This window comes from Tenrec ecaudatus, chromosome 13 (genome assembly GCF_050624435.1).
Source record: "Tenrec ecaudatus isolate mTenEca1 chromosome 13, mTenEca1.hap1, whole genome shotgun sequence".
Classification (NCBI taxonomy): Eukaryota; Metazoa; Chordata; class Mammalia; order Afrosoricida; family Tenrecidae; genus Tenrec; species Tenrec ecaudatus.
The window spans coordinates 42,932,010-42,947,005 of record NC_134542.1 but is presented as its reverse complement, the minus strand read 5'-3'; the positions used below and the strand labels follow the sequence as shown (position 1 = coordinate 42,947,005).

Genomic DNA, 14,996 nt, shown 5'->3' with positions numbered 1-14,996 from the left:
GTTTATTTTAATCTAGTTGGCAGTGGGGAAATGGAGAAATTAAGATCATAAAGTAAATCAATAATATTTAAAAGCAGCAAAAGGGAACAAAACATGTTACGAAAAAAATTGACAGAAAATAAGAAATGATCTCTATTCTACTCTGCAAGGAGCCTTTGTAGCATAGTGGTTACGAGTTGGGTTGCTAACTGCAAGGTCAGCAGTTTGAAGCCACCAGCTAGCTTCTCCTTGGGAAAAAGACTGGGCTTTCTACTCCTGTAAAGTGTCACAGCCTTAGAAACTCACAGGGGCAGTTCTACCCTGTCCTGTAGGGTCACGAAGAGTTGGCATCTACTTGATGGCAATGAGTTTGGCTTTGATTTTGGAATTCTACTCTGAAGAGGCACACCACATGTACTCTATTCAGACATGCTTGCTTCCATTCTAGTGTGTGATTGGTAAATCCTATCCATCGGCCTCTGTAACCGTTCCCTAGTCGGAATGCATCTCCTTTCTCGGCAGAGTTAAACAGTTTTTTCAAACAGTGATAAGAAGTGCCATCTGAGATGAATCATGATGACATCAGAATTCTACATCACCAACATCAGTGTTTCATGCGTCCTCAAGAATAGAGGCGGCACTTTTAGGTGGTCAGGGCTGGCATATTACTTTCTGAAATGCTCCACAGTGTCTGTGGAGAGGGGAACGTCTGCTTGACAACTCACCTCAGCAACATAACGAGGTCCGCATCGCTTGAGAGGCGCACCAAACCTGGGGTTCCTTCTGTTCGGATAAATTGAATCTTCTCCCTATTCATGCAAGGAAACAATGCAAAATATTTATTGGGTGGCCTCTGGGATATAATTCAGTACTTCGGTTGTCATAAAACCACCACCACAACCGCCGAATAACAACATTGCAAGTACCTATGATGGGCCAGGTACCCCTAGGACTACACACCCAGGAAGACTCGATGAGCATCTGCGGCTGAGCTCTGTGTTGGAGAAAGAAGTTTGCTTGTTGTTCATATGACCCTCATCTTTTTGCTCCTCGAAATGATCGTACCATTTGGCTACACAAACTCCATCACTTGTTGGAGTTAAAGTCTGTGTTGGGTCTAATATCTAAGAAACCATCTAAGCTGCAGAACACTCAGCTGATCTTGCTGTTCCTAAGAGATTTTGTGTAGCTAGTTCTCTACATGCAAAGAGATAGTTAATTATATTCCTGAGTACATACCTTTCAGTTGTGTGTGATGAAACGCATTCCTACTTGGAGTCAGATCGTCTTTAAATAATATATTTCATTGAAAGCATACAGTTCTTTTTTTCCCTGTTACTACAGACAGACAATACAATACTGTGTCTACACGTGTTTAAATGTGTGTATATGTAAGATATAACAATGTGGCTTATTTATTTGATTACTTTTTATAGACAGATGTGGTACCAGCAGCTTTTTCTTCCTGGTCAGACGAATCATCTTCATGTTACTACTTTTAATTCATTAAAGGAATACAATTTTAAGAATATTTTCCCTAGTTGCTTTCCCTCATTTCTTTCATATAATTTCACAGCCCATCATTATGAATTTGCATATGATGAATTTAAAAAATCCTATCTATTGGTCCTGAAAACATTACCTATGGCTGGAACATAGGGAACAGCAGAGACAGGCAATTTTGTTCTGAGTGTGGATGTCAGTAGACTCTACATGGTCCCTGAACTATGAAATACAATGCCAATCGATGGTCTGAACACTGAGGTTTAGCTGTATCTTGGGACATTTTACAGTTCCATTTGGTGTTTTCATAAAGTTTGTTGCATGCTAAAATTCCAAATTGTGAATTATCTTAAGATTTCGTACAGACTCGAAGGCAAGTTTGTTTTATATGTTTATCTGTATAGGGAAACCGAGATGGGCTGAAGTATGAAAACAGTAGATGGACTAATGATTGCCTCCTAGGGGTCAGGGAAGAGCAGGATGGGGAAACTGGGGAGTCAGCATTACTTAAAAGGAAGGAAAGTTGATTGTGGTGGTGACTGCACAATCCTTCTTGATATGATTGAACTATTGAGCCATATGATTCAATACCATTAAGGGGGGAAATGCCAGTTGAATGGAGTTGAATCCAAGAGCTGGAGGCACCCAGCCAAAAAAAAAAAAAAAAGGATTTGCCCTCAGCCATACTGCCTGGTAAGAATGACAGATATAATTCAGTCCTTGGCTTCTTCTGGCTAGATCCACTTTAGATAATATGCTAATTTGGAAATCATCTAAGCTTTCATAGTTTCAAATGTTCTTTTGTATTCTGTATGGTCAGTGGTTAAGGACTAGACATACGAAAAAGATTGCTAAGAAATAAACTGCAGACATGTATGTAGAAAACATGCACAGAAAGCCTCTCGACCTGGGCTCTTTTAGTAATGCAGGACTAAACCAGGCAGACCATTCCCCCTCAAGCGTTACCATTATCTATCTGAAGCACGTGATGGAAACCAGGGCCGATCAACTGGCGAATGCTTTTTTGATAAGATATAAAAGTTGGCTTAAGAAAAATTAAACTAGAGACAAATTATCTTGGAGAAAACGAGCAGTAATTCAACCAAAAAAGTACTCTCTTAAGGGTCAGTAACAATATGCTTTGATCTTGAAGAATCAAGAGGAATCTCCAACAAATATACGGTCTATCTCCCTGAGCTATCTTCGCAAAGAACCTAGGCAAAGCGAACAAAACCAAAGAACAAACAAGCGGAGCCTCTCCCCAGCTTCCTTAAATGGAGTGGGCTGACTGATTGTAAAGATGCCTTGCAGCGGGCCATGGTCTGCAGACTTCCTGTGAATAAGACAAACAGCACTGCTTCCTGAGTCACAAGGATGACGGGGTAGGAGAGATGGAGGAAGGCACCCGGGAAACATGCCAATTGGGTAACTTTGCATCACTTTCCAAATATTAACTGGTGAGTTACAGTTTATTGTGCCAACCTGGCCAAGAAACGCATGTGGGGTTAATTGATTGATGGGCGGAGAAATAAATGGCTTGGTGAACCTCGCCTTTCAAGTTCTAGGGGCTCTTGCTTTGTGATGGTTGGACCAGGGTGCAGCTGCCTTAGCCAGTTCCCTCCTTCAAGACTCACTTCCTGCAAGACATCCCGGAGGAGAAGCAGCATGGACCTACCCCGATGCAGCCCTGGGTGCTGGAGCACCCGTGTGGAGACCCCTGGCAGCGCTGAGATGCTTACATGCTCACTAACTCGGCTTTCCTCCTGCAGTCAACATCATTGTGTGTGTTTTGTGAGATTGAGGAGGACTTTGTGGATTGGTGTTGGACAAATGGGCTAATGTTGGACTGTGGGCTTGGGAAGCACTGGGTTGGGAGGTTTTCTTGATATGCACTTAACCTTTATATAAAACTGTCTCTTATACACGAGTTTCTGTGGATTTGTTTCTCTAAAGTTCCCAGATGAACACAGCTGGTTCGGTTCCTCAGGTCACAACGCACTGGAGTCGGGCCAGACCCACTTCTCTACCAGGCCAGCCTATTCATTATCACAGTGTCCGGTGACAAATCATGTGTTTCTAGGAGTCAGACACTGGAGCAGGTCGTCCAGCATCCATCAAACATCACTAAGTACTTTCTTATACTGATATCCATTCATTTTCGCAGGCAACGTTTCCTAAGCACCTACACTGTGCCAGGCGGAGTGCCACACACACGGGGAACAAGGCACAGTCCCTCAGTCCAGGAGCTCAGGGGGTGGTGGAAACAAAGGGAGACAGCACAAACTGTTAGAAACACATGAAGCGATTTCAATTGGATTGTTCATTTCACTGCATTATGTCTAGGCCTTTGGCTTATTGACTGTCAAGAGAACAGATCCAGGTTTAGGTGAACAGGCATCTTTAGAAATGTCACCCATCTTTTCTAAGAAAACAAAACAGAAAGTACTTCTTGGTTACCAAGTGGTTGTCCAATATTTTAAAGGCTAGCATTTCTCAAACTGGTGGTCGTTTCTCTTAGGAGCCAGCAGACATAATCTGCCATGCTGAGAGAAGTTTTACATTTCACACGCTCATCTGGGGGCTAGGAATACTCATACATGATATAAGCACATTTTGGACACTGTGGATTAACAAAGGTGATGGCTTACTGCCATGTGACTTCATTCCATGATTACATTTCTACAGCCATTGGCGCCAAAGTGGCCAGAGAGGGACTTTTAAAGTGCTGGGAAGTAAGTTAGTACCGGCGCCCCGATGTTAAATACCTGAAGGACAGGCCCTGTCTGCAAGTGATGCACGACTGACTCTGTTACCAACTACGAAGATAAAACCTGTTTACAGTCTTGGTTTACATCACAAAAATGAGGACATGGGGCTAAGCAGTGCATTATGTAAGCTGCCATCAGCAAAGAGAGACAAAACAGGCAAAGGGTGAGCAATACCATGGCTTATTCTAGGAACAAAGGTTTGGGAACAGCTTGATGAGGGAAAACGTGATAAAGTTCACGACTACAGGACGCATTCAAGGGTATTTGTTTTCCTCATTCGATTTAGGGGCACATTATTAAATAATTAAGAAGACCTGTGGGTGCAGTGGTAACATCGCTAGACTGCTCATCAAAAGGTGGGTGGTTTGAACCCGCCGACTGCTGCTAGAGAAAGGCGTGTGAGCGAGCTTCAGGAAAGCTCTACAGTCCTGGAAACCCTGCAGCTTAGATGCCTTACAGGATGGACTTGGTTTTTATTAAGCAAATCGACTCATCAAAAACAATAAAGCCATAGGTAAAAATCTAGTATTTTTTTTAAAAAAATAAGAAAGCCAAAAATGTATGGGAAGGGCTACTCGATGCAAATCAGAGGGAGACAAATATCAAATCAAGGGAGACAAAAATCTGCAGCAGACCCTTGAGCCCTCTCCCTATTGCCTTGTCCTGAGTGAAGACATTTCACCCCGTTTCAGAGGCTTACCGAGAAGATGAGGCGCGCTGGCGTGTGGCGGTTAAAGCAGTAACTGTTCGCGAACAGGTCCATCGCCCAAAACCATCAGCGGGGCCACGACAAAGATGTGGCAGGCCACTCCCCAAAGGATTCCAGCCCTGGAGCCCCAGAGGCAGCTGTACCCTGTCCTATATGGTCACTAAGAATCAATTCGCGAACAATGGGGACAATGGAGATGCCTATGTTCAAATCACATTCTTACCTATGTTCCTCTCTCATGGGATGCTCTCCCATAGAGTATATCTGAAATGCCTACGTTTGCACCCTCCAACAAGGTCGCTTGGGAATGCAATCCCTTCTGAACTATGAATTTACCCTTCCCTTTCTGTTCCCAAGTATGTAGGCTGTGCTGTGTGCACAACGCACATTTCATAAAATACACACCAGGCGCATGCTCAGGTAAGGCCAAACGAACAAATCTGACAGCGAACCAGTCTTCACCGGAGTGAAGTAGTGTGTGGAATAAATAATCTTGCCACCGCTTCTTTTTATGGCCCAGAAACAAAAAGAGAAACTGGAATGTGAAGTCGGCTTGTTTGTGACAACAGAATCTACTGAGGAAAGTGCAGACAGGCAGAGAGGCAATCTCTTAATAAGTAAACTCAACATGACCGCAAAAAAACCCAACAAAACAAAAACAAAACTCACGGCCTTCGGGCCAATGCTGACTCCTACTGACCCCCTGTGGGTTTCCAAAACTGTAACTGTACAGGAGCAGAAAGCCCAGTCTTTCTTCCGCAGAGCTGCTGATGGTCTCGAATAGCTGACCATGCAGATTGTATCCCAACTTATAACCATTACACCACCCAGGCTTTTGCAACAAAATGCTAAACAGGACAGCAATAACCGTAGGGAAAAGTTGCTGGCTGTTGGTGTTCTTCAGATGGCTCTGTCACCACTTCCTTCAGCACAGAGAATCCCCCAAGATGAGCTCTGGCAGATCACTGGAGGACAATGCACAGTCTCAGACCAGAATTCCCACGGAAACGTATTCTCACTGAGACCAACGGAGACTGTGTTGAAGTTAAAGAAACAAAGGAGCAGCAGCAGCCTGGAAACCGCAACGCTCTCTGGAGGGCAGACTGACATACACAGAGTCCTGCCTGCACAGCTCAGTAGCACCGTCACCAATGCTTCAAGCCTTTCAAGTTTGTTTTTCCCCCTCAGATAACAGCTTTAGGACAGTTTTACAGAAATCTACTTGACCTAGCCTTCTCTATTGGCAAAATGTCAAGCCAGCACAATTAGCGGCGATCAGTCACCGTCATGACAGTCAGGAGCCATGGGTCTGACTTCACACAGAGCTGAACAGGGAAAAGCTAGCCTTTCTCTCTGCCTTCCTCTACGTAGTCTAGAGCTGGAAGTGTGGGTCAAGTAAGGTCAGGCGATGTTTCCGAAATGTAGAAGTGCCTTGAATTAGGCGGACCTCACCCAGGCTGACGAAAGACCACCAGCACATCTCCATGCCCACAGAGAAAGACTCATGTCCTCGCAGGCGAGAAAATGCAGAAGAGATGCGAGAGGAACTGAGAAAGTGACAACTGCTTTGTCTTGTTTCTCAGCTTGGAAGTAAGCATACTTACACCTCCAGAGTTGTGGGAAGGATTAAATGAAAGAATTCAGATGAAAAACTTAGCGCGGAGCTTATGATGTAGGAAGTACTCAATAATTTTAACTAGGGGCATATTATTCAGTGCTGTCTGTGGTCACTGATTCCCACTGAGCAATCTCGTGTGACAGAACAGAAGCGACTCGGAGGGTTTCCTCGGCCACGCCCTGGTAATCGAGATCACCTCGGAAGGGCTGGGAAAGCTGAAGAATGAATCAGGAATTCTGAAGAACAGATGATGTCTTCGAATGACGGTGCTGGTGAAGAACACTGAATGCACCGTGGACAGTCAGAAGTAGAAGCAAGTCTTTTTTCAAAGCAGCAGAGGCAGAATGCTTGCTAGAAGGGAGGATGGTGAGATTTCATTGTATGCGGTCTGGGATGTTATCAAGAAGGGCTAGTCCTCGGAGAAAGGCATCCTGCTCAGTAAAACAGAGGGGGAGGGAATTCCAAGGCAGAACGTCAGAGGGATTAAGGAAGACGCTCAAGCGAGATGGACGGACACAATGACGGCGGCCACGGGATCACACGTCACAGTGATTTTGATGATGGCACAGGCCTGCACACTGTTACTTACAGTCTGCTCTACATGGGGTTGCTGCAGGTTACAAGTGACTCGAGGACACCTAGCCACGACGGTCTTTACAGAAGAAGAGAGCCAGGCCTTTCCTATGTGGTGCCACCGAGCAGGTCTGGCCTGGCCGTCTTTCAGGGAGCTGCCAAGCATTGAACTATTGTGCCAATAAAGTCTTAAAGATACTTCTTCCCCTTTTCAACAAACAGTATGATCCACTGATAACAGAGTCCAATGAAGTGGCTCATGACAGATTCTACTTTCTGTTTCTGTATTGGTTACAGATAAGTTGTTATTTAATAATGTTTATCTTGTTTTGCTGTATAAGTATTTATTGATATACTGTAATATACATTAGATAAAACAGTATAAAGTTGAATAGTATCTTGAGTACCCAAGAGATAATTCATATAGAGTTTTATGTTCCCATGAATCAAAAGAGACATGATTCTTAATAAATAAAATGTCTATATAAAGTACATCTATTTTGCACTTTAAAGAAAGAATTTAGGTTTTGCACACAAAAATATCTTGTTTTAAGATACCTTACTTAAGGCATTTTAGCGCTTCACCCAAAGCCCATAATTATGCGGAAGAAGTAATATCAGGACTGAAATATATAACTACATTTGGTTGATGAGTAGTTTTAAATGCTTGCATTTTGTTATCAGTTAGAATACTTAATTATGTATTTGCTAACAGGAGGTTTAACTGAAAATACATCCAGGAACTGAAACCATGTGATACCTTCCTGAAGACTTATTTTAAATATATGTACCAAAAAGGAGATTGGTTACTGTAAAGCAGTTAGAATAAACAAGCCAGTTAACAGTGCATAAAGGGATAAGTAAGGATAATGAATATTTTCCAATTCTGATACAAAATGTCAAGGGAGTGTTCAAAAAAGCCCAAAACAAACAACTTCCAAAAACCAGTACTGGAAAATCTAGTAGCTTTCTCTATTTGGTAGCCATAGTTTAGAAGATAAAATATAAACAAATATAAAACACTCAGGGGAAACCTAGACAAGCAATTTTTAGTTCTTACATAAAAAAATAAATTTTAGTAAAATAAATTTTATTACAAGAAAGGAAAAGACTGAATAAGAGTAAAACATAATTATAGAGCAGGAAGAACTGAATATTTGAATTACATCCAAATCCATTTACAAACAAAATGATCCACTAAAATGTTCGCAGCTATAGAAATTGCTGTATTGTGTGTGTCACTCTGTGTATTGGAAATGGCAGCTGGGGTAATAGTTTCAAGTGTTAACATTACTTCCAACATATATTGTCTATTAAGTGATTGGTTTTACAAATATTTATCCAATACCCACTCTTATAATTTAAGATGGGAGGCCCTATGGGAATGAGAAATGCGAATAAGATACAGACTCAAACTTCATATACCTAGCACTCTATCTGGAATATAAATATGTAATTATAAATATCATAGCCAAATGGAGGACAGATGGGAATATTTTCAGTGTCCAAGCAAGCAAGCCAACAGCACGCTTCTTATTGTCAAGTTGGTCGTGACCCACAGTAACCCGACAGGACAGGGTTGCATAGGGTTTCCAACTCGGTCGTCGTCCCGGAAGCAGGCTGCCACATTTTCTCCGATGGAGTAGCTGGTTGGTGGGTTCGCATTGCCAGCCTCCCGGCTAGCAGCCAAGGACAGAACCACTGCCCTCTCGGGGTTCTTACGCCATTCCCGTTGTTAAATATAAAAGTCAGGCATGTAGAGTCTCCAGGGATGTTTGCCGCTGACGTGCCCTCAGGAGCCGGGCTGAGTGGGACGGGCTATACGACAGGGTCCTAGTTGCATGAAGACGGCGTGCATAGAATAAGCTGATGTGAGCTTTAGCAACGGGGACGTCATACAACCCTTTCTAAAACCAATTTCCACTACTAGTTAAATCCATTGGTAGAGTTAAAAAGAAAACCATACATTATTAATACAAAAGGAATGTTTATGTTGTTGACTTTATACGAGATGATTCCAATGCTTTAATGACTTAGAAATTTGTCTAAAGAGATTTTAGAAAGCAGGTTTCATTCAAAGCATGTGTATTGTCATAAATGAATATTCACTGTGCTCTACAATAAAAAAAAAAGACTTTCTCGTTCTTTTAAATTTAGAGTAGGCAGGGAGGCCAGATCCAGTACCGATCATTTGCATTGATCAGTCCATGCCTGAGGAAGGACATGTTACTCTCTTAGTAAATGCAGCAGAAAATGGTGGAGCAGACACTGCCCAAAACACGAGCATTCTTCATGTGGGAAAACACTTTGAACATATTGGCCGAAGCATTTGTTAGCAAGAAAGTACGATGTTTTAGAGACATACTCAGTGGATGAACATATTAACAAGTTAAAGACTCTCACCGTTAAATCAGGAAGCTACATGAGTAAGAAAAAGCACCCACTTAGGATCACACACAAAGGCTATGGAAATTCTTCCTTAGGGCCCTCGGGGTAAGTTACTGCAGACTGCATGCTCCTGACACACCAGAGACGTGACGACGTCAGATCACTGACACGTTCATTTGAACTGCTGTCTGGTGGCTGAGGCTCCGTGGTAGAACTCTTGATTTCCTTGCAGGAGAGCCAGGCTCGCTTGCTGGCCAATGCTGCGCATGCCTCGCTACGACTTGTGCTAAACACATTTTAGAGCAGGTTCCAGACAAAGACCTGGTGATCTACTTCTCACATCAGCCAGTGAAATCCCCGTGCATCACAGTGTTCTGGTTCCCAGTGGATCCCAGGGGCGGCACAGCCGGCAGTGTTTCGCTCCACTGTACCATGGGGTCACTCTATCAGGGTCAGGCTGGTGGCAGCTAAGGACAAAACATGGTCACCAAGCCAGAACGGTGCCAGAGACCTTCAGTACATATTTGTTTACTCATAAAAAGGAGGCTTCCGGGGAAAAATTCCTCTCCCTATTATCTAGAGGTGAAGATAATGACATGTCTCATTCAAAGTCACCTGGAAATAAGCTTCAGGGTCAGAATTCAAACGCTGAAGATCTGCACTCTCCTGTCGCTCGAGAACCTTCCTTCCAGTGTGTGTCGGGACTTTGCAGCGACCCTTAGTAGGTGGTGGCACTGGCCATTTTAATCAGCTGGCTTAAGGAATTGAATAATGACAGCTATATAAATGGTCTAAAGGAAAACAATTATCCTGGACCAGATGATCTGCTATTTAAGTTTGGCACAATAAAAAAAATCCCAAGTTTGACATTTTGGCCCCAGACGTATGAGTCCCTTACGGAGTATGCAGTAGACAAAATAGGAGAGGCAGAGAGGAGAGAGCCAGGCAAGCCTGAACAGGAAAGGCACAAGCAGAGGTCAATGCTTTGTAATTCTGACCAAGTCACTTTGATAGTGACTGATAATGTTTCCAGCCCTGGTTAGCACTCTGAATAAGAACTAGGTGAGTTATCAATTTTAGACAGTGAGATTTGTTTTGCGAAAGGTCAGCATTTGGAACCTTCAACTTTCCACTTCATAAACTTCTGTATTGTTGGATCATTGCACAGTGAGCAAGTATCCCTTTTAAAATATCAAAATGTAAGAGTAATATTAAACAGTAACAAAGCCCTGGGCTCTTAAAATAGGACAATATGAAGAATAAAATAATATAAAAGGCCAGAGTCTGCATGTACTTCTGTTCTGATGAATCCCGAGACTCAGATCTGCCTTTGTGACTTAAGAGTTTATTTCCAAGTTACTGATTTACTGGTCATATGAAACTTAGAATGGCTTGATTTACCCAGATCCTATCTACCTGGGGAGGAAGTCTGCATGGGGAGCACTCAGGGAGGAAAGAGTGGGATGTCCTAAATAAGGATCACTGATGTGAGGAGGCCTGGGGGGCATACGTGATGGGCTGATAACTGCCAGGTCAGCAGTTCAAATCCACCACCAGCTCTGTGAGAGAAAGAGCAGGCTTTCTGCTGCCTTAGAGATCCACAGACTCAGAAACCCAAAGGGGCTAATTCTGTTCTGTCCTACAGGTCCCTACACGTTGGAATTGATTTGATAAGCAGTGGGTTTGGGGTTTGGTTTGGGCTACAAGGAGAGCTAGGTTAGGTGAGGGAAGAGATTTACTGGTTGGACTTAATCACACAAATGTCTCTTAGTTTTTCTTAGATCTATTTAAAAATACAGTGTTGTAGAAACACCGATACTAAACTCCTGTTGCAGTTGTATGCGTTACTCTCACTCATAAAGCATTCGTGCACGGTTGCATTTGATCGGCATCTTTGCCTGGATGAAATACGGGGCATTCTTTTTCAGCTCTTATTTCAGTGCCATGCAGTCCTGCTCCTTGCCTTCCTCTGAGGGCTGTGTTTCCGTAAGAAGCAGGAGGAGGAGACTGCAATGCAAATGAGGATGTCACTCTTTTGCCAGAGGGTGTACTAATGCAGATACTGATTCTCCCCGATAGGGAAATGGCTTGCCTCAGAGATTAAACAACAGCAAGAGCAAAAGAACGATTTAGTGGGCACAGGAGTGAGAGGAAATAAAGTCATACGCATGACATGGAAAATCGCATGCATTCTACAGGAAGAGACAGACGCAAGGAGAGATTCAGATGTGGGTTACGGAAGAATCGCAAGCAACATACAAAGCAAAGATTTAACCTGCTCGAATCTCCCAAGGGCTGCCACTTATTTCATGGTGATATCCGAGACGAAACGAGAAGGGGTATTTCTCCTCAGTGGCTGAGCCATGGGAAAGCAGAATGTGTGGGAAGTACACTGGTATTGAACCCTTACTCGGACATCAACAGAAAGTCCACCATCACCTCTGATATACAAATTACTCAGTGGCTCTGTTCCACGCGTAAAGAAATTTGCTATCAAAAAATACCACTGAAACCTGAGATTAAAGAACCCCAGCTGATTCCCCATCTCTGAGCTTGTGGGAATGCGCCTGACAATGCAGTTTTTCACTCTGAAACAGAATGTTCTCTTCGAATTATGAACTTCCCTTTCACGTTGTTATGATAAGCAAAATGCTTAACTACCCAAGACTGGAGAAAGAACTCTGTGACACTCATGCTGGGTAATGAGCAGCCTTCGCTTGCTGATCTAAGTTCCCGCTTCCCTTAGCTGTCGTCGCCGCAGACGCTTTCTGTGGCCAAATTCTGTCCATTGTTAAGGTAAAAGTAACAGAAACACATTTCAAAGCCTATAAATTCATCAATTAGCTAAAGATGACCACGAGACAGTCATGTTATAAGAGAGTTTGTGCTTAACCGGGGGCCCTGAGCTTCACTAAAAAGTACCGTCTTCACCAATATTTAAACCAGAGACTTGACAGGTGAGAGAGGGGAGGGGAGGAAAACAAAGGAGAAGACCCTGATGGTGGTCTGTGACTTTCCCTCCTGTTGGGATCTGTAAAGACACTGAGAGGAATTCTGCATATGCTCTGCCCCTCTCTCCGACGGGGGAGAGCTGAAGACAGGCTCGCTGGCTCACGTTACAACAGAGTGCAGAAAAGAAGTAGGAAAGTTTTCTTGCTTTTGTTCTGTGTGTGTGTGTGTGTGTGTAGAAGAACAAACATTGACTTGAATTTGTGTGTGTGTGTGTGAGTGTGTGTATGTGTGTGTATGTGTGTGTGATTGTGTGTATGTGTGTGTGTAGAAGAACAAACATTGACTTGAATTTTGTGTGTGTGTATGTGTCAGTGTGTGTATGTATGTATGTGTGTGTGATTGTGTGTATGTGTGTGTGTGTATGTGTGATTGTGTGTATGTGTGAGTGTGTGTATGTGTGTGTGATTGTGTGTGTATGTGTGTGTATGTGTGTGTGATTGTGTGTATGTGTGCGTGTGTGTAGAAGAACAAACACTGACTTGAATTTTGTGTGTGTGTGTATGTGTCAGTGTGTGTATGTATGTATGTGTGATTGTGTGTATGTGCGTGTATGTGTGTGAGTGTGTGTGTATATGTGTGTGTGTGTGTGCGTGTGAAGAAGAACAAACATTGACTTGAATTCCTGTAAAGATTTACAGCCTCAAAAGCTCCGAGATGCAATCCTACTCTGCCCGATACGCTTGCTGTGAGTCAGAATTGACTCAGTGGTCAGTTAATTTTATTTTTTTGTCTTTTGGTTTGGGTGTATTGGGAGTGGAATTGGTGGAAGGAGAACACAGATTTCTCCTTACTTTGTGATTAGCAAAACAGGAGAGCTGTTGTGTGTTTTAATTGGACTCCGTGGCCCAGGATCTCTGAGGCTCCTCATGAAATCACCAAGGGGCTCTTTTACGTAATTGTTTTTTTTTTCTTTTTCCCCCCACCCCCTCTTTTATGTAGCTTTATTTACTTCGTCTCTGAGGTTCTTTGGGGACTATGGGTTACCGAGCGGATGCCCCAGTTTACAATGGCCGCAGCGTGCCTGTGTTTGAGACCGCACTGAGATGGTGGTAGGTGGTAACCTGGCGAAGCTGGCATTTTGGTATGAGTAATACTTTCAGCATCTGTGACATTCTTGAAAATTTTGTACAGCTTTAGCCTTAGCTGCTGTTCTTGGGGACTGTCACATCAATTCCCTACCCACAGTGGCCCCATGTGACGGCGCAGACCAGCTCACAGGGTTAAAGGACGTCACTGTTGACATTTTTCAATAAGCACACGTATTCCACGGGAGGATGACTAATGTGGGTGCACGTCCAGAGAATGAAGAGAGCAGGGAGGCCAGACCTGGAGAGTTTGTAAATCTCCTTGGCAACACCGAGAAGACCCCCGTTGATGCAGCAAAGTGGATCCGTGTCTGAGATCGCTGCTGTGGACCAGAATGGCACCCAGGGCAAGCCTATACTTAAGGTGGCAAAGGGGACCAAATGGACTCTGTAGGTTTCCCATCACTCCTGGGGACATGGGGCTTGAGAACTATTCTCCTAGACCACGAGAGAGAAAGAAGCGGATGCCGTTGAAAGGCATCGATCAAGGGTGAGGAGTCTGCCTCGCGGTTATAAAGAAAGATTTCTCTTGGCAGATTTGGAAACGTTTGCCAAAGAGGAACAGCACACAGTTGGGAAAGTCAAACTGGGTTCAAAGCAGGACGCATTGGAAATTGTTTGGAAGAGAAAGTTCACTCGAGGCAACGCTAGACTGTGAGGAGGGTCACATTCCCTCCTTGGGTTCGATGAGGTCTTTATTATGCGAAAAAGGCAGCATCAAGTCTAGGATTTTAGAAATCCCAACTCACTAAACTCGATGCTATTTTCATTTCTTTAGCTACCCTTGCAGAGCTAGTGTCTGACCCCTTTCGTCGGAACCTGCACTGCTAGGTCACTGGGCTGTCCACTTCTGTTTCTTCTTCGTGTTTTTCCTTGGAAGGACGTTGTGTAGTTCGGAGCACAGTTGAGCTTATTGAACTCTCACACTTAACAAAGAGAAGCCAGGACTAGGATGATCTGGTATGGACAACGTAAGATGTTTATGCACAAGAAGCTTTCGTTCGTAATCACAGAGGGAAAGGCTGTTTCCAAGACGATTAGCAGGCTACTGAGGATGTGATGTTCGGGTGAATGCACCTTGAACCAGATGCCAAGAGGAGGGTTACCTGAGTGAGTGGTCCCTGGTGAGATCAGGCTGGCGCTCCTGCAGAATTTCAAAGATATTGGGTTGACGCAGAAATGCAACAATCTTGTCATTGTAAGCTAAAAATGTCAATCAGAGAATAATAGAATTAGAAGAGAAAATCCATTATCAGCATTATGCACAGGACTGTATTTGTTACATGTAACAAATACCATTTTCCTGGTTAACTTATCTTGTAATCTGAGACGCAGTTTAAACCCACTAACCCCACACCCAT

At 43.5% G+C, this 14,996-nt stretch overlaps 1 protein-coding gene across 2 annotated transcripts in view; it reads right to left on the bottom strand.

Annotated features, from left to right (window-relative positions):
- The window catches only part of HECW2 (HECT, C2 and WW domain containing E3 ubiquitin protein ligase 2), a 431,089-nt gene that overhangs the window by 62,806 nt on the left and 353,287 nt on the right, over nt 1–14,996 (bottom strand). For both annotated transcript variants that reach the window (XM_075529169.1, XM_075529170.1), the window contains 2 exons: nt 14,742–14,838; nt 705–788 (listed from right to left, as the gene is read on the bottom strand). In XM_075529169.1, the coding sequence (XP_075385284.1) occupies nt 705–788; nt 14,742–14,838 (181 nt within the window). The remainder of the gene's footprint in view (nt 1–704; nt 789–14,741; nt 14,839–14,996) is intronic.